The sequence below is a fragment of the Phocoena phocoena genome, chromosome 2 (assembly GCF_963924675.1).
Source record: "Phocoena phocoena chromosome 2, mPhoPho1.1, whole genome shotgun sequence".
Classification (NCBI taxonomy): domain Eukaryota; kingdom Metazoa; phylum Chordata; class Mammalia; order Artiodactyla; family Phocoenidae; genus Phocoena; species Phocoena phocoena.
In genome coordinates this window covers 147,723,674-147,745,714 of record NC_089220.1, presented here as the reverse complement: position 1 = coordinate 147,745,714, position 22,041 = coordinate 147,723,674, and the positions used below count along the sequence as shown (strand labels likewise).

The window sequence follows — 22,041 nt, the reverse complement described above, 5'->3', positions numbered from 1 at the left end:
TTTTAAAAGTTGTCTTAGGTGCAGGTTGTATGTATTTGGGTTCCTTGCCTTGACTTTCGAGGTCTAGTTTTCAAGAGCTATATAAGATTATAGTGTTATGGAATATTTCCCTTTCACCAAAGTGCTAAGAAATATAGGTCTATTAGAAATACTAAATTCAGGAAAGGAAAGATGCACATTAACGTAGATCTTGAAATAAGTCATATTTTATCACTACTTATAAAGCTGTTAAGTGGCTTTTAATTTTTAAGGAAGATGATTTGCATGTCAGGTAACAAGATTTTAGGGAAGACCCATAGGGCTGTACGTGGGGCTTGAGGAAGATAGGTTGCCCTATTTATTACGGCCATCTGTTGCATCAAATACAGCTATTTACTGCTTTGGAGCTCTGCAAACCCTGTGGGAATTTCATTGTCCTTCCTTTGGAGAAACATTACATATTCAAGATGTTCTTGCTTTATTTTGGTTTATTGCTTAGTTGATTAATGTAGATCAGAAGTACCTTTTCCCCACAGCAAAGCTTTTCTTTTTTTTTTTGCGGTACGTGGGCCTCTCACTGTTGTGGCCTCTCCCGTTGCGGAGCACAGCTCCGGATGCGCAGGCTCAGCGGCCATGGCTCATGGGCCCGGCCGCTCTGCGGCATGTGGGATCTTCCCGGACCAGAGCACGAACCCGTGTCCCCTGCATCGGCAGGCGGACTCTCAACCACTGCGCCACCAGTGAAGCCCCAAAGCTTTTCTTTTAATTTAACATACTTGAAAATTACATGTTGGTAGTACTTTAAGAAATTGGTCTGTTACAGGATGAAGAAAAAATATTGTCAGTATCAGGTGTACAGTTTTTTTAAATTACTGAATTTGTATATGGTTCCAGAACTTCGAACAATCATGCCACCTCTAGTTCTGGTTTTGTGGCGCCCTCCTAGGAATAATAAGCATGTCCCAGTTTGAGCAGCACAGGGTTAAAGCAGCTCCAAGATGTTTCCAGCTCTGACGTTCTGTCATTCTTTAAAATGTTGAGTTCTAAGTTTGCTCACCACCCCCCACCCGTCTTCCTCTTCAGGTTAAAGAGTATTGTGCTCTTTCAACTGAAAAACTGTAGTTATGTGATTATAAATTGGAAAGCACAATAGAATGTGATAGGCAGTCCTTGAAAAAATGCAAGATTAATTAAAAGGGTGAGGTGAATAGAGACTTTTTCCCATAAAAAGAGTTGAAGAAATGTACTGTCTAGAGTTTATTTTTGAAGAGGGCTTCTGGGTCTCTTGAAAGACACTTTCGTGGTATTGGTTCAGACTTTAGGTACATGTGTATACTATTGGTATATTTGGCTATCAGCATTTTTTGTTTTCAAATGTAAATGAGAGAAAGTGATTTTTGTGGAGAGTTTCAATAATCTCAAGAAAGTGATCACATGTTCAAAATGAAAGTAACAAAGCTGTATAGTTTAGGAAAAAAAAAAACCTACCTATGCTCAGTCCCCTAAGGTAAAAATAAATTATGAAAGATACTGAATGAAGCAGTTCTGCTCTTTGTCCAAAGGGTGATATTATGCATGAAAGGTCAGCAGTGATTGTTTTTTTCCTGCTCTGGACTGTAGACACGTTTAGCTTTCTATCAGCAAGGTTAGTGTGTGTCTGAGAACAGAGACACGTGAATGAGAGGTGCAGGCACTCACGTTGGAAGGGCCTTTGCAGCAGGTGAGCAGACTGATGTGAGAAGGACTTGGGGGTGGAAGTGAGGGGGCCTGAGTGAGGCAGGAGATGTATAGGGGGGCTCTCAGCCCGGCAGACTGCTGGCCAGACCCTGTGCACCTGGCACGTGGGGGGGCCCTCACTTTCAACCTGGGAAGTAGTTCTTACTGAAAAAATGCTGATAAACAGATGAATGGAGGTCAGAATACATTCTAGACAGGCTGGACTCAGGACCATTAGCTTTCGAACTATGAAATTGAATATCTTTGTTAAAATAAAAGTATTTCTTGGCATATGTACTCCTTCCACATTAGGCTGAGTGGTGTGGACGTGCTGCCTTGTGTCCTGTGCAGGCTGCCAGTTTGGCCCTGGCACTTCCTGGTCGTGTCCAGAAAGATGTGTCAATTAGCAAAGCTTGCACTGGTGAAAAAGTATGCGGCTGTTTGAGGAGATGCTGTTCTGTTGGAAAACGAGCAACTCATGATAAGAGCAAGAGGTTATACTTTGAGGGCAGAAAGGCTGTATCTCTAAGGATGTGATTCTCTGCTTCACCTTTGCACTCACATTTACCAAAATTTTACAAAACAGCTATTACGACCACTTGCAAAGTAAGAGAAGGATTTTTATATCTTCTCCATATTGCTTTACTTGTTTCAAATAATAGTTTATTTAGGGTTCCTTATAACCTAGTAAAATAATCTTCTCAAATATTTGTCTTCTCCAGGGCAAGATAATATGTCATAAACCAATTATAAGTCTTAAAGCTGCAAGGGACCTTTTTCACTTTTTTGTGTGGAATTATCTAGTAAAGATCTAAATTGGAAGCAATTAGTAGAAAAAAATTATAATGTAATTTTTATGGTATATGTGTCATGTAGATACTTTCCCATTCCTATTTGGCTAAGAAATAAGTTTTTGCATGTTGTGTTTGATTTTATGCCCTCCCTAGGAGCAGAACCAGATCAAACTATGAAAAAGTTACCTTTTCCTCCTACTGTCTTTTTCAATAGAAACACAGGTATGCATGTATAAAAGGAAATTTAAAAAATTAATATCAGTTTATTGGCAGCATCTGCTTAGGAATATGTATTTCCATACTGGGTGCCAGTTTGAAAGCGTAATTAAACAACTACTCCACTGAGATTGGATTGCTCTCTTTTCATTCATCATCACTGTAGGAAGACAGTGGAAAGAATGGACTATCATAGAGATACTGAATCTTAAAAAGCAAAAGAGCTAGAGTAACAGCTTTCCTGGAGACAGCCGTCTATTGCTCTGTAAATGTTCCCACTATTCAGGCCTACAGATTCAGTTGAGGATATAATCTGTGTAAGGTGCTGTGGAAGGTGCATAAGCTGATCTGCCCCAATATGAATTATTCTGCTGTGAGACAGGAATATGCATTTTAGATACTGTAGGGTGATGCAGACAGCTGTGAGGTAAACAGTACAGCCCAGCCGGCAGTAGGAGACAAGTATATGATAACTGTCATTCCCATTGTGGTGTTTGATTTTCTTACACCTCTTTATCTAGAGTTGGGCATATTGAGTTCATAAAATACTTAAGGTACAATTCTTAACACACATCCTTACAGTCCCAAGATGCTAGAATTGTGCTTTGATGATTTGATTTGGCTTCTTTGACCATTTTTGTCTTTTTCTAATGAGATTATTTAGTTTCACATGTCTGGGAGGTAAACTGTCTTTCTAAAAAGTATGATTAGACATTGAAAGTAACAGATTTTAACTTTTCTAATTGATTGTCAAAGGGGTCACACACTACTTAATTAAGACAACCTCTGAAGTTATTAATAATCCATTTTTCATATATAGATAAAACTGTGTTTACTTATCTAGTTGAATATTTACTGTTTTTTTGTAAAATGATTCCAGTTGTTAGGCTGGAGTTCTTAGAACATATGTCTGTTTGATAGCATCGTGGATCGTCCATCTCCTCTGCTTGTGCTGTGTTCCTTAACTCATTGCTCTTGATCACACACAGTTATTAGGCGTTAGAAGAGACCTTAGCATATGTGGCTGCAAATGCAGAAAGAGTATTTAGACAACGGGATAGTAAAACCATATGTATTTGAGTGTTACTGACAAAATGAAGCTCTTTGGGGTAAATTGTAATATATCACTGGTGGGATATATTTTCCTGTTGTGTCCTATACATACTAAGAAGAAGCACATGGATACCTTTGAGAAACTAAGGATGGTAAGGGAGAGGCACATGTATGGTCACTGCTGTAAAGAGTAGAGAGGCTGTGGTGCGTGAGGAAGGGAATGAGAAGGGGAATCTAAGGTTGCCTTCAGGAAGGAGGGAGGAGCGTTCCAGGCCAGCAGAACAGAATGTAAAGAAAGGTCTGGAAGTATTCAAGGGTTCAGTGAATACAGAGCTTGGGGGGAAGTCTGTCCAGACTTCCTGACTTCAGAATGTTTTTAGATTCAGAAAAGAGGCTTTGTATTTGGCACCCATATAGTGGAGAGTTGTCTTATGTGAAATGTGTACCTTTTAAGGTCAACTCACAAAGCAAAAATTGTCTCTACCCTTGAAAATTCCCCAGGAGGGTGCAGTGTATCATCTCTCCACACTCTACTTTTTATTCTGCCTTTGAATCAGATCACTTTTTGTTGTAAAGAAAGATGAAGTATTTGGCTTATATTTAGGCACCATGTTTTTTTCTTTTTTTTAAACCGCTTATTTTAAGTGCCAAAATCAGAATCTGCACATTGGTAGAAAATGAATATTACCATAAAAGGGAAGAAGGAACGAAGAGCAGCTAAGGAAACTATAGGTACGTCTGAGGCCCCATCACAGTGGGGCGTGTGCCCGTTAGTGTGGACTGACAGGGTGAGCTGCCTGCACAGGTGCCTGTGAACCAGCTCACTGGACCTACTAGCCTTGTGGCCTTGACTGCGTGTCCTCTGAACTCAGTTTCCCAGTCTGCTAGGTGGCCGTGAGACCTAACAGAATTAAGGTTAATTTAGTACTATGTAAAGTACTTAGAATAATGATTGCACAACAGAGATCCAGATGCTGATTCTAATCTAGAGACAAATCATCCATGTTTCCATGTTACCTTTTTGTACTAAGAAAAAGAATTTCATGCTGTTTTAGGAGAATGATATCTTTTTTTTTTTTTTTTGGCTGCGTTGGGTCTTTGTTGCTCTGCATGGGCTTTCTTTAGTTGAGGCAAGCCGGGATTACTCTTTGTTGTGACACACGGGCTTCTGATTACAGTGGCTTGTCTTGTTGCTGAGCGCAGGCTCTAGGCGTACGGGCTTCAGCAGTTGCAGCACGCGGGCTCAGTAGTTGTGGCTCGTGGGCTCTAGAGCGCAGGGTCAGTAGTTGTGGTGCACGGGCTTAGTTGCTCCGGGACATGTGGAATCTTCCCAGACAAGGGATCGAACCCGTGTCCCCTGCATTGGCAGGCGGATTCTTAACCACTGTGCCACCAGGGAAGTCCCGAGAATGATATCTTTATTTTGACTGTTTTAGAAATTATCAAATTCTCTGTCCTTATCATTTGAAAACCCATTGAAGTGCGCCAGGCATGTGTTTGAAAATAAGGCTCTTAACCTCTAATTGTTTACTATTTGGGTTGTTTCAACTTTTTGGCTATTATAAATAATGTTGCTATGAATATTTATGTACAAGTTGTGGTGGGGAAATATGTTTTCAATTCTCTTGGGTGTATACCTAGGGATGCAATTGCTGAGTCATAATGGTAACTCTTTAACATTTTGAAGCTGCTTATCAAAGCGGCTGTACCCTTTTAAATTCCCACCAGCAATGTATGAAGATTCTCATTTCTGCACATCCTTGTCAGCGCTTATTATTTGTCATTTTGATTATAGCCACCCCAGTGAGTGTAGAGTGGTATCTCATGTTTCAATTTGCATTTCCCTAATGATTAATGATGTTAAGCATCTTTTCACCTGCTTATTGGCCATTTGTATATCTTCTTTGAGGAAATGTCAGTTCAGACTCTGCCCATTTTTAACTTATTTGTGTCTCAGTTTTGGGAATTCTTTATTCTAGATATGTGTCCCTTATGAGATATATAACTTGAAAATATTTTCTCCCGCTCTCCATATTATCTTTTCACTTTCTTGATGGTGTGCTTTGAAGCACAGAAGTTTTAAATTTTGATGAAGACCAGTTTATTTTTTCTTTTGTTGTTTCTGCTTTTGTTGTCCCAGCTAAGAAGCCATTGCCTAGTCCATGCTCATGAAGCTTCACTCTATTTTCTTCTGAGTTTTATAGTTTTAACTCTTATAGGCAGGTGTTTGCTTCATTTTGAGTTAATTTTTATAGAGTAAGTTTAGAGGTCCAGCTCCATTCTTTTGCATGTGGACAGTCAGTTGTCCCAGAATCATTTGTTGAAAGGAGTATTTTTTCCCCACTGAATGGTCATGGCACTCTTTCGAAACTCAGTTGCCCATAAATATAAGGGTTTATTTCTGGATTCTTAATTCTGTTCCATTGATCTGTATGTCTGTCTTTTGGCCAGCACCATACTGTTTTGATTTTTATAGCTTTGTAGTAACTTTTGAAATCAGGAAGTATCAGTCTTCCAACTTTGTTCTTTTTTTTTTTTTTTTTTTTTTAATTTATGTGGGTGCACTGGGTCTTAGTTGCAGCAGGTCAGGTTCCTCAGTTGCAGCTTGTGGGCTTCTTAGCTGCAGCTCGCTGGCTCCTTAGTTGCAGCATGGGAACTCTCAGGATTGGTATCGGTACGCATGTGGGATCTAGTTCCCTGACCAGGGATCGAACCCAGACCCCTACATCGGGAGCACGGAGTCTCAACCACTGTGCCACCAGGGAAGTCCCTCCAACTATGTTCTTTCCAAGATTGTTTTGGCTATTGTGCATCCCTTGCATTTCCATAGGAATTTTAGGATCAGTTCATCAGTCTCTGCAAAAAAGGCAGGTGGGATATTGATAGGGATTGCATTGATTCTGTGGATTGATTTGGGGAGTGTTGGCCATAAGAGTAGCACGTCATCCCATCCATGAACACCAGGCACTTGTCCATGAGAACTAGTTATGTCTTTTATCAGTGGTTCTCAAACCTTGTGGGCTCAGGACCTCATTACACTTTTAAACATTGAAGGTCCCTAAGAGGTTTTCTTTACATGACTTATTTCTATCTATATTTATATTAAAAATTAAGACTTCGAAATTTTAAAAATGTATTTTTCTTTAAAAATAACAAACTCCTTGCATGTAATATAAAATTGCCTGTGAAAAAACACCAGTCTTTTCCAAAAACAAAAAAAGTAATTTAATTAGGAAAGTGGCATCATTTTCTATTTTTGTGAATCTCTTTAATGTCTGATTTAATAGAATCTCGGCTGTAATCTCATCTGCTTCTGCATTTGCTCTGTTAGTGATGGGTTATTTTGGTTGAAGTGTAAGAGGGAAAACCTGGCCTTACACAAATATGTGGTTGGGAAGGTGAGTTTTTTTTTACATCTTTATTGGAGTATAATTGCTTTACAATGGTGTGTTAGTTTATGCTTTATAACAAAGTGAATCATATACATATGTTCCCATATCTCTTCCCTCTTGCGTCTCCCTCCCTCCCACCCTCCCTATCCCACCCCTCCAGGCGGTCACAAAGCACCAAGCTGATCTCCCTGTGCTATGCGGCTGCTTCCCACTAGCTATCTACCTTACGTTTGTTAGTGTATATATGTCCATGCCTCTCTCTTGCTTTGTCACAGCTTACCCTTCCCACTCCCCATATCCTCAAGTCCATTCTCTAGTAGGTCTGTGTCTTTATTCCTGTCTTACCCCTAGGTTCTGCATGACATTTTTTTTTCTTAAATTCCATATATATGTGTTAGCATATGGTATTTGTCTTTCTCTTTCTGACTTACTTCACTCTGTATGACAGACTCTAGGTCCATCCACCTCACTACAAATAGCTCAATTTCGTTTCTTTTTATGGCTGAGTAATATTCCATTGTATATATGTGCCACATCTTCTTTATCCATTCATCTGATGATGGATACTTAGGTTGTTTCCATCTCTGGGCTATTGTAAATAGAGCTGCAGTGAACATTTTGGTACATGACTCTTTTTGAATTATGGTTTTCTCAGGGTATATGCCCAGTAGTGGGATTGCTGGCTCATATGGTAGTTCTATTTGTAGTTTTTTAAGGAACCTCCATACTGTTCTCCATAGTGGCTGTACCAATTCACATTCCCACCAGCAGTGCAAGAGTGTTCCCTTTTCTCCACACCCTCTCCAGCATTTATTGTTTCTAGATTTTTTGATGATAGCCATTTTGACTGGTGTGAGATGATAAATCATCGTAGTTTTGATTTGCATTTCTCTAATGATTAATGATGTTGAGCATTCTTTCATGTGTTTGTTGGCAGTCTGTATATCTTCTTTGGAGAAATGTCTATTTAGGTCTTCTGCCCATTTTTGGATTGGGTTGTTTGTTTTTTTGTTACTGAGCTGCATGAGCTGCTTATAAATTTTGGAGATTAATCCTTTATCAGTTGCTTCATTTGCAAATATTTTCTCCCATTCTGAGGGTTGTCTTTTGGTCTTGTTTATGGTTTCCTTTGCTGTGCAAAAGCTTTGAAGTTTCATTAGGTCCCATTTGTTTATTTTTGTTTTTATTTCCATTTCTCTAGGAGGTGGGTCAAAAAGGATCTTGCTGTGATTTATGTAATAGAGTGTTCTGCCTATGTTTTCCTCTAAGAGTTTGATAGTTTCTGGCCTTACATTTAGGTCTTTAATCCGTTTTGAGCTTATTTTTGTGTATGGTGTTAGGGAGTGATCTAATCTCATACTTTTACATGTACCTGTCCAGTTTTCCCAGCACCACTTATTGAAGAGGCTGTCCTTTCTCCACTGTACATCCTGCCTCCTTTATCAAAGATAAGGTGACCATATGTGCGTGGGTTTATCTCTGGGCTTTCTATCCTGTTCCGTTGATCTATCTTTCTGTTTTTGTGCCAGTACCATACACTCTTGATTACTGTAGCTTTGTAGTATAGTCTGAAGTTAGGGAGCCTGATTCCTCCAGCTCCGTTTTTCGTTCTCAAGATTGCTTTGGCTATTCGGGGTCTTTTGTGTTTCCATACAAATTGTGAAATTTTTTGTTCTAGTTCTGTGAAAAATGCCAATGGTAGTTTGATAGGGATTGCATTGAATCTGTAGATTGCTTTGGGTAGTAGAGTCATTTTCACAATATTGATTCTTCTAATCCAAGAACATGGTATATCTCTCCATCTACTTGTATCATCTTTATTTTCTTTCATCAGTGTCTTATAATTTTCTGCATACAGGTCTTTTGTCTCCTTAGGTAGGTTTATTCCTAGATATTTTATTCTTTTTGTTGCAGTGGTAAATGGGAGTGTTTTCTTGATTTCACTTTCAGATTTTTCATCATTAGTGTATAGGAATGCCAGGGGTGCATTAATTTTGTATCCTGCTACTTTACCAAATTCATTGATTAGCTCTAGTAGTTTTCTGGTAGCATCTTTAGGATTCCCTGTGTATAGTATCATGTCATCTGCAAACAGTGACAGCTTTACTTCTTCTTTTCCGATTTGGATTCCTTTTATTTCCTTTTCTTCTCTGATTGCTATGGCTAAAACTTCCAAAACTATGTTGAATAAGAGTGGTGAGAGTGGGCAACCTTGTCTTGTTCCTGATCTTAGTGGAAATGCTTTCAGTTTGGGAAGGTGAGTTTTTAATAGTCTTTTCATGTAACCTTGAACTTTGATCTTACACCAGAACTCCACTGAGCTTCTGTGAGGAGAGAATGAGGGTGAAAAAGACATGTCAGCATTCGTTTCAACCTCGTTGCCCCAGAAAGGGCCTTTGGGACCCCTGATGGAGCCCAGACCACACTTTGAGACCCCCTGTCTCAGAGAACAAGACTCATAGTATAACTTCATGAGAAAATGTTGTGATAACTGAATGACAGTTTTATTACCCATATTGACAGACAGCTGGGTCAGTACCTGCTCTTTCTGCAGGAGAGACTTTTCTCAACCCTAAAGGATTAGGTGGGTGGTTTGTGAACGTGGAATCAGCCAGCCGGTGAGTTTTATTAAGTATGTGTGATATATAAATAATAAGTTATTCCAAAAAATTGAGCCTACAGGAATGAAACAAAGTGGAACATGATCCTTGAGTTTTAATCTTAATCACACATTGTTACTCATCTGGTGTCCTTTCCTTCCAGTTTCATTTGTTTCATTTTTAAATATTCACAAAGCTCTGTGAATTTTAAAAACATAGTTGTAATTATACTGTCCACAGTTTTATGTCTTGCTTTTTTACTTTATGTAATCTTTGTGAATATTTTTTAATACTTGTAATATATTGCGCTTTTTTTGCTTTTCTGTAGTTAGTTTTTATTTCCCCTTTTTTGACTAAAGCTTCCATGAACATTTTTTATAAAATGGTTTACATATTTTTGAATTGTTTCATTAGTACAGATTTTAAATAGAAGTAAGTATGGGAAGTTTTGGATGTGTATTTATACTATATCCTAGTTAGAGTTTTCTTTTTGGTTTTTATTATGGAAATTTTAACTACACAAGTAGGGAGGACATTAAAGCAGTCCTCCACGTACTGTACCCATCATCTAGTTTCAGCTACCATTAACTTGCTGCATTCTTGTATTTCTGTTTCTTCTCTTTCCTTAAACTTACAAAAAAGTTATTAGCATATTTCAAAGCAAATTCCAGATGTGTAATTTCATCTGTGGTCTTTTAGTTTATGTCTTTTAAAAATAAGACATTTAAGAGTAAACAGCCACAGCACCTTCATTGCACTCAACAAAATTAATAATCACCTTTTATCAGCTAGGCAACGTTCAATTATTCCTGTGAAAAATGTCATTTTAACTTAATTTATTCAAATCTGGATCCAGATACAGTTCTCACATTACATAAGGTTACTTTGGTTAAAGCTTTTGTATTTTGTAGGAATAAAAGTCTCCCTTTTTTTCATGTCGTAGATTTGCTGTAAAAATGAGGGCATCTGTCTGTAGTATGCCCCACGTTTTGGGTTTAGCTAGTGGCTTTGTGTTGGTGTTATTTAACACATAGTGTTCCCAGAATTTCCTTGAAATTGGGAGTTGGATATAGAGGTTTGATTGAATACAGGTTCTTTTTTTTTTTGGCAAGAATACTTCATAGATCTGATACTCTTCGTCCCATTAAGAGTGTGATACCTACTTGTTGCACGTTAGTGATAAGATTGAAAAGTAGCTTCAGTCCCTCTGAGACAATCATTATAAGTTCCCCATCAGCTCTTCCCCTAGTTTTAGCAGACATCAACCATCATTTCATTAGATGTTGCAACATTTTGATTTTCTAATGCTGTTATTCACTATGAGTTTTAAATTGTGGTTCCTGTATAGTGAACTGTGTGCCCTGATCTTTGGTTTTGCTGAAATAGTCATTCAGGAAAGGCAGGCTGATGCTTGTTTCCTAGAGTAATCTTCAGAAAAAGAAGTTGGTATCATAACAGCGTCCAGAAGTGACTAGTATAGTGGTGGCGTTTGAACTGTTGTGGATTTTTGTATGTTTGTTTCCATTCTTTCTTTGTGCCCCTCACATTCTCTGTCTTTGGCCATCTGGAGCCCCTCCCTTCCTTTCCTGTTGCTCCTGTGATGTGACCACAGGAGTCTTGGAGCACTTCCTTGCTATCATGATAAGGTGTGCCAGGTTCATCTCAAATTGAGCAACGTTCTGCAAAAGTGTGACTGAATGAGGAGGCAAGACTGAGGGGCTGTCACAGGTTGGAGGAGACTGAAGAGAAGTGACAGCTCAGTGCCGTGTGGGATCCTAGAGTGGGTTCTGGTGTAGAAGGAGGATACTAGTAGAAAATCTAATGAAAGCCAAGGAAAATATACAGTTGACCCTTGAACAACGCAGGAGTTAGGGGCGCTGACTCCCATGCAGTCGAAAACCAGCATGTAACTTGGCATGCAGCCCTCCATATCCACAGTTTTGTACCCTGGTATCCTTGGTTCTGCATTTTGGATTCAACCAACCACAGATCCAGATCGTGTAGTCCTCTGGTATTTTTTATTGAAAAACGTCTGCATATAAGTGGACCCACACACCTCAACCCCCGTGGTTCAAGGGCCAACTGTAGTTTAAAAAGTTACATTTACAATAAATAAAAAAAGATTATGTAGATCTTACCTAGCTTATTTGATTTTATGTTTGTATTTCCTTTTATGCTAAAAATGAATACTTAATATTAATGTAATTCTTATTTACCTTATCGTATTACAGTGTGTATATGTGTGTATATAATATGTAAAATAGTTTCAAAATAATACCAACATTTACCCCAAAGAACAAGCCTACTGGGTGCATTTTAAGATTTCTTGGTGAGTTTTTAGGATTTTGTGTGCAAATACTATCTTTTAATATCACTTAGAATAATTCTTCTCTGGATATTTATGCCACCTTGATATACAGTTATGTTTATTTGAAATTGATTTATATTTTTTTAAGGATTTCTTTGTCCCAAAAGACCTAAATAAATATTTAATTATGAAACAAACATTTCAGGTATATGTGAAAAGAATTGTTTAGAAACAGAACTAAGAGAACTATACTCTCCCAAGTAGTTAATAAGGTTAATAAAACTTTTTGAGGTGGAGCTTTGACAGATGGAATTAACCAGGTCTGCTAGCAGAAAGACCACTAAGGAGGCAGGTGGGCCCTCTGATTTCATCTCTTTGTTTTTTCTGTAAAGAGAAAATGAAATCAAATCAGGAAAATGACTCCTTTTGTTCAGCTCGTTAAAGCTTTGTGAAAGCTGCCTCTGACCCCTATCAGGTTGTCACATTACTAGGTCTTATGCCAGGAAATATTTTGCTTTGACAGTAGATCTATTCCCCCCTTGCCTATTTGTCTTCACAACCTAGAGACCTACCTCTATGCCAAGAAACAATAGTTTGTATAGTGGTAAGTCTTAAAATAGTTTTGGTTTCTTGAACAAGTAATGAAAAAGTTATTTTGTTATTTATTGGAACTGTTGTCAATCATACTCATATTCATCATCATCATACTCTTAGTCTTACTTCAGATTCAGATATTTGATAATAAGGTTAATTTTAATGCAAATTTTAATGCTTTGTATCTCTGTACAGCTTGCTTAATGAGGTGCATATCAGTAACCCCTTCTGTTGGCAACTTTTCCAGTTGTTGGACTTTTTTTTTTTCTTATTAGTTATCTGTTTTATACATATTAGTGTATATATGTCAATCCTGATCTCCCAGTTCATCCCACCTCCACCCCACCACCACTCCCTGCTTTCCCCCCTTGGTGTCCATACGTTTGTCCTCTACATCTTTGTCTCTACTTCTGCCTTGCACACTGGTTCATCTGTACCATTTTTCTAGATTCCACATATATATGTTAATATACGATATTTGTCTTTCTCTTTCTGACTTAGTTCACTCTGTATGACCGTCTCTAGGTCCATCCACATCTCTACAAATGACCCAGTTTTGTTCCTTTTTATGGCTGAGTAATATTCCATTGTATATATGTACCACATCTTCTTTATTCATTCGTCTGTTGATGGGCATTTAGGTTGCTTCCATGACCTGGCTATTGTAAATAGTGCTGCAGTTAGCATTAGGGTGCATGTGTCTTTTTGAATTATGGTTTTTTTCTGGCAACTTTTCCAGTTGTTGGACTTTTAAAAAAAAAAAACGTGTATCAGGTCAGTAATAAAGAGATATAGTCGTGTGATGTAAAGATTACTTGTTTATAGGTAGGATGCATGGGTCAGATCAGGACCACTGTTCTGTTATATAAGCTACTGCCATGGCTACCTTTTATTATACAACATTTCAAACATACAAAAGTAGACGGGGTTGAATCATGAACCCTCATTCACCTCTTCTGGGAAGAACAGTTGTGAACCTCCATGTCTCTGCCCCACATCATGGTGTTTCCCCTGTAAGTATTTAAATATGCAGCTCTGAAAGGTAGGCTCACTTTTATTATTATTATTAAACATAACCACAATATCATGACATCTAAGAAAATACAGGAATTCTTTAATACTGTCAAATATCCCATCACTATTGCTTCCCTGATTGTCTTTGGTTTCAGTTTATTTGCATCAGGTAAAGCCATATAAACAAAATAAAGCCATAGTTTGGCCAGTATGTGTATCTTGTCTCCTTTTGTGTTGAAGAAGCCAAGGCTACTCATCCAGGAATTGCGAGCTTCGCTGAACCCCTTGGCATTCCTCTGTGCTTGTGCTTGCTGCAAGTTTGTAATAAGATCACGTCCTGGGTTTGTTGTTTGTTTTGCAAGACTACTTCCTATCTGGTAGTGATGCTGTTTCTATTATAAGGTACATAATTTCTGACTGTCTCAAAAAATATAGGTAGTATATATAATAAAGGACTATTGATTTTTTTTCTCTTTTGGGTATCATATCCTGTTTTCAACCAAACTTTTTTTCCTTTGGTAATCTTAAAAATCAAGTTAATAGTGGTAAAATGCATCTACACCCCATTCTGTGACTGTCAGTCTGGGTACCAATCTATATTTTCAGGATTTTACAATTTAACACATTGCAAATAATTACAGTTTAACATATTTGTCATTCATCCTACATTGTGGAAAACATTGATCTCTGTGAAATTGATTTAATTTGTTTCAAGCATTTCTCCTCTGTTAGTAGTTTACATTTCCAAACGTGTCTTAAAGCATTTCAGTGATTTTGTGCTTTTGTGGTTGATGATATTATACATTTGATAAAGGATGAGATCACCTTTGACCATCAGACTATTATCAAGGGTTTTGAGAATTTATCACAAGCAGGTTATTGAGAATAAGGAGTGCCATAATAGAAACTAAAAACCTACATGGTGGGCTTCCCTGGTGGTGCAGTGGTTGAGAGTACTCCTGCTGATGAAGGGGACACGGGTTCGTGCCCCGGCCCAGGAAGATCCCACATGCTGCGGAGTAGCTGGGCCCGTGTGCGAGCCATGGCCGCTGAGCCTGTGAGTCCAGAGCCTGTGCTCCGCAGCGGGAGAGGCCACAGCAGTGAGAGGCCCGCGTACCACAAAAAAAAAAACCTACATGGTTACCTGGTGAGACAAGAACAGTTAGCTTTTAAATTTCTTTATCTGCCACTTGGATACTATGTGTTTTCAGAAGCAGCCTGAAAAATCTGGGTTAAATCAACTTTTTTATCTTGTGAAGCAGTGTAGTTTACAGTGAAAAGAGGGAGTGCCTGAAGCCACACCTCGATGTCTGAGAATCTTGGTTCTGATACTCATAATATGAAATCATGCAAACTATTATCCCTTCTGAACCAGAGTTACTTCATAAGCCATTTGGGAAAATCAAATGAGATACTGTATGTGAAGTTCAATGTCCAGCTTCTGAGCTGAGTGAATGCTTTGCAGAGGCTGCTTTGCATACTTGTGCCCTGTTTAGACTGTTTTTGGTTTCTTTGGTTCAAAAATTGCGAAGGGATTCCTTTTATTTTTTTTTATTTTTAATTTTTTTTGCCATATGCGGGCCTCTCACTGTGGTACGTGGGCCTCTCACTGTTATGGCCTCTCCCCTTGCGGAGCACAGGCTCTGGACGTGCAGGCTCAGCGGCCATGGCTCATGAGCCCAGCCACTCCGCGGCATGTGGGATCTTCCCGGACCGGGGCACGAACCCACGTCCCCTGCATCAGCAGGCGGACCCTCAACCACTGCGCCACCAGGGAAGCCCGGGATTCCTTTTAAATGAATTATTGTTTATTTCTCCTGACAGCTGTTTTCCTGGAACAGAATGAAATTAATGGGGCTGGTCAAAAACCATATATATATATATATTTGGGATTCATCAATCCCAAATTGGAGTTCTATTAATTTTGTAATTTTCTGTTTTTAAAAAATAACTTTCTGAACATGAGTGGGCTTGGATATGTTAGCATTTAGTTTCTAAGTCTTAGGATATTATCATGGTTACCAAATCAGTGTGAAGAAGAAACTTATTAAAAAACAAGTATTATTTCTTGGGTGTGTAAGGTGGAAATTATGGGCAAATTTCTTTAAACTACTTAGACTCCAGAGGGATAAACGTATGTCCTGGAAAACTTGAAGATTTTAAAACTGCTTAGTAATATCATTTTAGAATTAATTACACTCTGCACCTCAAGTTACCAATTTACTGTCTCTTGTTTTACAGCATCCTACGGCTAGCATTAAACTTCTCCCAGTGGAGCCACAAAGTAAACAGCTCATGACTTCTGATCAGGACGCTAAGGTCGTGGCTGAACCTCAGGGCCAGCGAGTCCAGGAAGGCAAAGACAGCGCTCATCTGGTGAGTGGGCATCCAAGGCCAACACTGGCCTGGTGTACCTCTCTTCTCTTCTGATAACAGATCCTACAGTACACTCGGAACACTAGCATATTTCATGCTGAAATATAGGTGTTATATTCTGAGTAAATTTAGGGGTTGCTTAGTAGAGGATATTAGCAGTTTCAAAGTGATAGAGAAAACAGATGTCATTTATAGCTCTGAATACTTAAAGCTTTGGATTTAAAATCACCAAGAAAAATGCAGTGATTTGTAAATAGTTTAATAACATTATAGTCATTGTAGTGGTATTTATTTAAAGAGTTAATTAGAATTATGTAAGTTTTTAATTTTGAGTGCATTTGTTTATTGTAAGATTTTATCATGTCAAGCAATAATATTTAAAGTTTCTAAATGACATTGGGAAAAGTAGGTTTTCTTAATTTTCCCTGTGGAAACTACAAGGAATTTTACTTAATGGTGTTCAGTCAAAATTTCAAAATATTTTAAATTTCAAGGCTCCTACATCATTTTGAATATCTCATTGAATTTCTTTGTCATGTAAAAATTTGCTTTTCCCAGTGGGTTTTGTTTTGCTAAATTACTATGGTTTGAAAATATGTTTCTTTACACTGTTGTGATGGTGTGTTTGGTGTTTTCGATTTTACAGATGAATGGTCCCATATCTCAAACCACTTCTCAGACAAGCTCCATCCCAGCTTTGAGTCAGGTAATTCAGTTCAGAGATTAATCACAGCTGAGGCTCACAAATATTGCCTAACAACAAATATTAATTATAAAAAAAATTAGAAAATGTCAGTGTTCCCCAAAAAGAGAGTGGGGGGAACCACCACCTGGGTACACTGTATGTCAGTACTGTATATCCTTTTCTGGCTTGTGTGTGTGTGTGTATGTGTATAGTTCTACAGACAGCAGTGTGCCATGTGTATTAATTTAATTTCATGTATTCTTCACAGTGTTTTTAATGGTTCACTGATCATCTATTGTATGTATATGATTAACTTTACTTTTTAATAGCCTGTGTTCCTTAAAGCACAAAAGTGATAGTAAGCTTTTAGTAAGAAAATTGATTTCACATTTTAGCTGTGATTAATGAAAGAATAAGGAAATAGAGATCCACTGGTTTTTAAATCCTGCTTTACACCGTTTGCATTTGCATATGTCAGGTGCATTTGGAGTCAGGCGCATTTAGCTTGGCAGTCCTCTAAGTGATCTCATAAATCCTACAAAATTTTAAAAGTAAGTCTTTTTTTTAAAGTAAAAGTAAATTTTTAAAAGTAATCTTACTAAATTTATAGTCAACCTCATCTACACCCCGAAAATATAAGCAGCTCAGGTAGAAACTAAAGGCGGGGATTGGATTGTTGATCTTTTTAAAAAAAAAATAATAAATTTATTTATTTATTTATTTATTTTTGGCTGCATTGGGTCTTCATTGCTGCACGCGGGCTTTCTCTAGTTGTGGCAAGCGGGGGCTACTCTTTGTTGCGGTGAGCGGGCTTCTCACTGCGGTGGCTTCTCTTGTTGTGGAGCACAGGCTCCAGGCATGTGGGCTTCAGTAGTTGTGGCACGTGGGCTCAGTAGTTGTGGCTCACGGGCTCTAGAGCACAGGCTCAGTAGTTGTGGTGCGGACTTAGTTGCTCCGCAGCATGTGAAATCTTCCCAGACCAGGGCTCAAACCCGTGTCCCCTGCATTGGCAGGCAGATTCTTCTTAACCACTGCGCCACCAGGGAAGTCCCTGTTGATCTATTTTTAGTAAGGCAGAATTTTAAAAAATGAGGGACCCCCTCCAATATACTTTGTTTCATTGTTGTTATTCTATTATGTATGTAGGGTTTTTTGCATATTGTACTTTACATTGATTTTTTAAGTGAATTTTATAATATCTTAAGTACTTCAAAATCCAAATATAAGACTTATACAGAAATCATTGATGGATTAAAATAATTGTTTTCAGATCAAATCTCCCTCTTCCTCTTGGTTGATTTGCGGTCCAATATAATATTCAAACATCTTTAAAACATATTTCAGGGCATAAAACTAGATTTGGATTCTATGGGTGGGTTTTGGTTTGGTGTTTCTTTGCTTGCTTTTTAAAATTACTTTGTGGAAAATAACTGAGAGAGACCTGTGTGGAAAAGAAGTGTAACACTTTAGCCAGAATTCAATATTTCATTTCTGTGGCGAAATAATTTGCAACTAGTACTGCCTACACATGCTTTGTCATTTTAAAGGGTCAAGGTACTACAATAGAATATTATATGACTAGTTCTTGGTCCAGTCCTGCAACCCAGTACCCCTGGAGTCTCTTGGGTAGAGCACATCTCTGACACCTGATATTGTAACATGCATATACTATTTATCAGTTTTTCAAGGTATTGCACACTTGAGGTTTTCATAGGATCATTAAATACTAGAGCTGGAAGGGACCATAAGAGACCGTCTGGGCTCACAACATGTATGTTCTTTAAAACTTTAAAACAAACTTGCATTTTATAGAAAATAAAAGAAATCCATTACAACTTTTATGAAGTTGTAATCAATATATATATATTTCACCTCATGTTTTCCCCCATAGCAGATTTCATCTATATATCCCCTTGTACTTGCCCTGTAGTATTTTCTTTATGTTGATTTGCCGTCACTTCTTTAGCTGTTGGGTTTTTGGGTACATTTACTTAACTTGTTTCTCTTTTTCCTGCTATTATAAATGGCATTGCTTTGAACATTTTTCTAACCAGCGTTATCATGGTGCACCTAAGTGTGTGGATAGCATAGTTGGTGTGGTGGCTCTGAGTGCTGATCCTCAGTGGTCTGCAGTTGTATGACTGGAAGGTGAATGTGCTTAGTAGTCTAATTTAGGAACCATTTTCTTTAAGGTTTAGTGTTCCCCCCAAAGTTGGATGCAGTGTAAGTAGGAGGAGAATGGCCATAGTGATCCCGAAATAAATGTCTGGATAATTAAGGAGCAGGTTTGCATTTATCCATTGGTAATACCAGTTGTTTATTATACAGCTCCCTGCTCACTCCCCCTATAAAATACTACCCTTATTGAGTAGTAACTATTTACAAGTTTAGCCAATCAGCCAAAAAGTGATCTTAGCTAGGGGAAACTGAGACCCAGAGAGGCTTAAGTAATTTCCCCAAGATTGCTCAACTGTCCAGGATTTGAACCTAGGCAACCTGGCTTCAGAGCCAACTCGAGAAGAGAACTTCCTCTTTGGCATCTGTTACTTCCTTTAGAAAGAGAAACAAGTAGAAAGTAATACGAGAGACAAAAACTCGCTCTTGTCAACCATTTGGGAACTATTTGCATTGGCTCTAGGTGGTTGAAATTAATTTGGGATAGAGCTAGAGGATTTTAGGTGGGGAATAGCATGACTTATATTTTAAGAAGATTATTTTGACCATTATTTTGACCTTATTATATTAATAGAATGTATTGTAGTGAGCCAAGTATAGAAGTATGGAAACCAAATTAAAAAGCTGTTAAGTAAGGTGAGAAATGATGGTGGCTTAGACTAAGAATGAATGGATTTCAGATTTACTCTGGAGGTATGGATTGGATTTAGGGGTTAGGGTGAGGGAAAAGTAAATCAAGGATAGTTGAGCAACTTAATGGATGGTGGTTTCATTTATTTTGAGATGGAAGAAACTGGAGAAGGAAAGGTTTGTGGAGGGAAAATCCACCTGGTATAAATTTAAGTGAGCAGTGAAGTGGGTCATCAGTGCCAGTTGGACCTGATTAGAGAGGTTAGGCCCTGAGATGTAAATCTGGAATAAACAAATAGATTTTTTTATTGTTTTTATTACACAGAAAAGAATATTAGAGCTACTATTGTTTATGTGGATTAGGTAACTGAGTTACCTAAAATTAAAAATTACAATTAAAAAGTAACTGAGCTGCCATTTAGAATAAAATCAACTCTAATACTTTTTTTTCCTTCTGTAATTTTTTTGCCCATCTTAGAAGTTTTATGTCCTTCAAGGGCATTCTCAGTTATAACTGTTAGCTTCACTGATTCATCTTTTTCATAGTCACCTGTATTACTTCCTTATATGTATATTTGATTAAAATTTATTTAATAAATTATGTTCTGTGTTATTTTTTAAATGTTTCAAATGTGTATGCTTTGTCATGGGAGTTTTAAGACCCATTCGGGCAGGATCTATGTAATATAGCTCGTTGATAGTTCTCTGTAAGTCATACTTTATTTGAATTGAAAAGAAATTTTGTTAACATCAACATGGTATAATTGATAATTTAGTCATTCATCCTAAAAACTTATCTTTGTGTATATCATATATCTTTGTGGTACCATGGGGATTACATATAACATCCAGAAGTTATAACTATCAAATTTAAGTTGCCTACTTAATAACCTCAGTAGCATGCAGAAACTCTTCTCTTATAAAGTTCTAACTCCCCACCTCCATTTCTGGTGTCACAAATTATATCTTATTATTATGTGCCCAATACCATTGATTTATGCTTGTTTTTATGCATTTGCCTTTTAAATTCTTTGGCTTTTGTTTATCTGCTAATGTCCTTTCCCAGGGAATGTCCCTCCTTTAACATTCCAGGGAATGTCAAAAATGAAGTGAATGCCCTTCATTATTTTTTTTTTTTTGCGGTACGCGGGCCTCTCACTGTTGTGGCCTCTCCCGTTGCGGAGCACAGGCTCGGGACGCACAGGCTCAGCGGCCACAGCTAACGGGCCCAGCCGCTCCGCGGCATGTGGGATCCTCTCAGACTGGGGCACAAACCCATGTCCCCTGCATCGGCAGGCGGACTCTCAACCACTGTGCCACCAGGGAAGCCCCTGTCCTTCATTTTTGAAGGACAGTTTTGGTGGATAAAGAATTCTCAGTTTTTTTCTTTCAGCACTTTTCCTTCATCTTGCTGCCTTCTAGCCTGCAAGGTTTCTAATGATAAATTGGTTGATAATCTTATTGAGGATCTCTTGTACTTGATGAGTCACTTTTCTCTTGCTGCTTTTAAGCTTCTTTCTTTGTCTTTCGACAGTTTAATCGTAATGTGTCTTGGTATAGGTCTCCGGGTTTATCCTACCTGAAGTTTGTGGAGATTTGTAAATTCATGGATTTCATTAAATTTGGAAAATTTTGGCCATTATTTCTTCAAATATTCTCTCTTACCCTTCCTCTCTTCTCATCCTGGGACTCCCACAATGTGTATGTTAATTGTCCTGTCTTCAAATTTGCTGATTCTTTCTTCTGCCTGTCCAAGTCTGCTATTGAGCCCCTCTAGTGAAATTTTCAATTCAGTTATTGTACTTCTCAGCTCTGAAATATTTGTTTGGTTCTTTTTTACAGTTCGTATCTCTTTGTTGATATTCTCATTTCATTCACATTTTGTTTTCCTGATTAACTTTAGTTCCTTGTTAATGTCTTTTCCTTAGCTCTTTGAGCATAGTTAAGATGATTGTTTAAAGTGTTCATCTAGTAAGTTCCATGTCTGAGTTTTCTCAGGGACAGTTGATTTTGTTCCTTTGAATGAGCTGTGTTTTCCTGTTTTTTTGTATGCCTTGTGATTTTGTTGTTGTTGAAAACTGGGCATTTGATTACGTTTGTAATGTGTTAACTTTGGACGTCAGATTCACTTCTTACCCAGGGTTTGCTGTTTGTTGTCACTGTTGTTGAAGGCTATAGTAGTCTCATGGTTTTGAGACTTTTCCAAACTATTTTTGTAAAGACCATTCCTTGTCATGTGTATTCAGTGATGTCTCTGTTCCTTTTGCTTGTGTTCAACTGATATTTTCACAGAGATTCCTTGAATGTCGTGAGTTGAAGCAGTCAGTCCAGCACTGCCCTGCCTGGTGACCCCCTCCTGCCCCACCCCCCCAACCCTCCCCCCAGTGAGAGGGAGTAGAGCTGCCTCTCCCAGTCTTTGTAGACTGGCTTTGTGCTGGGACAGTCCCTCACTGAGTAGCTCAACTTCCTTGGAGACTAGGGATCAGCCTGAAGTGAAAGCTGAAGGTCT

At 38.2% G+C, this 22,041-nt stretch overlaps 1 protein-coding gene across 1 annotated transcript in view; it reads left to right on the top strand.

Moving 5' to 3' along the window:
* The first annotated feature begins 15,961 nt into the window (after positions 1-15,961).
* Positions 15,962-22,041, top strand: part of LARP4B (La ribonucleoprotein 4B) — a 56,080-nt gene continuing 50,000 nt past the window's right edge. The window contains exons 1-2 of the mRNA XM_065872187.1: positions 15,962-16,042; positions 16,689-16,748. Coding sequence (XP_065728259.1) covers positions 15,962-16,042; positions 16,689-16,748 — 141 coding nt within the window. The remainder of the gene's footprint in view (positions 16,043-16,688; positions 16,749-22,041) is intronic.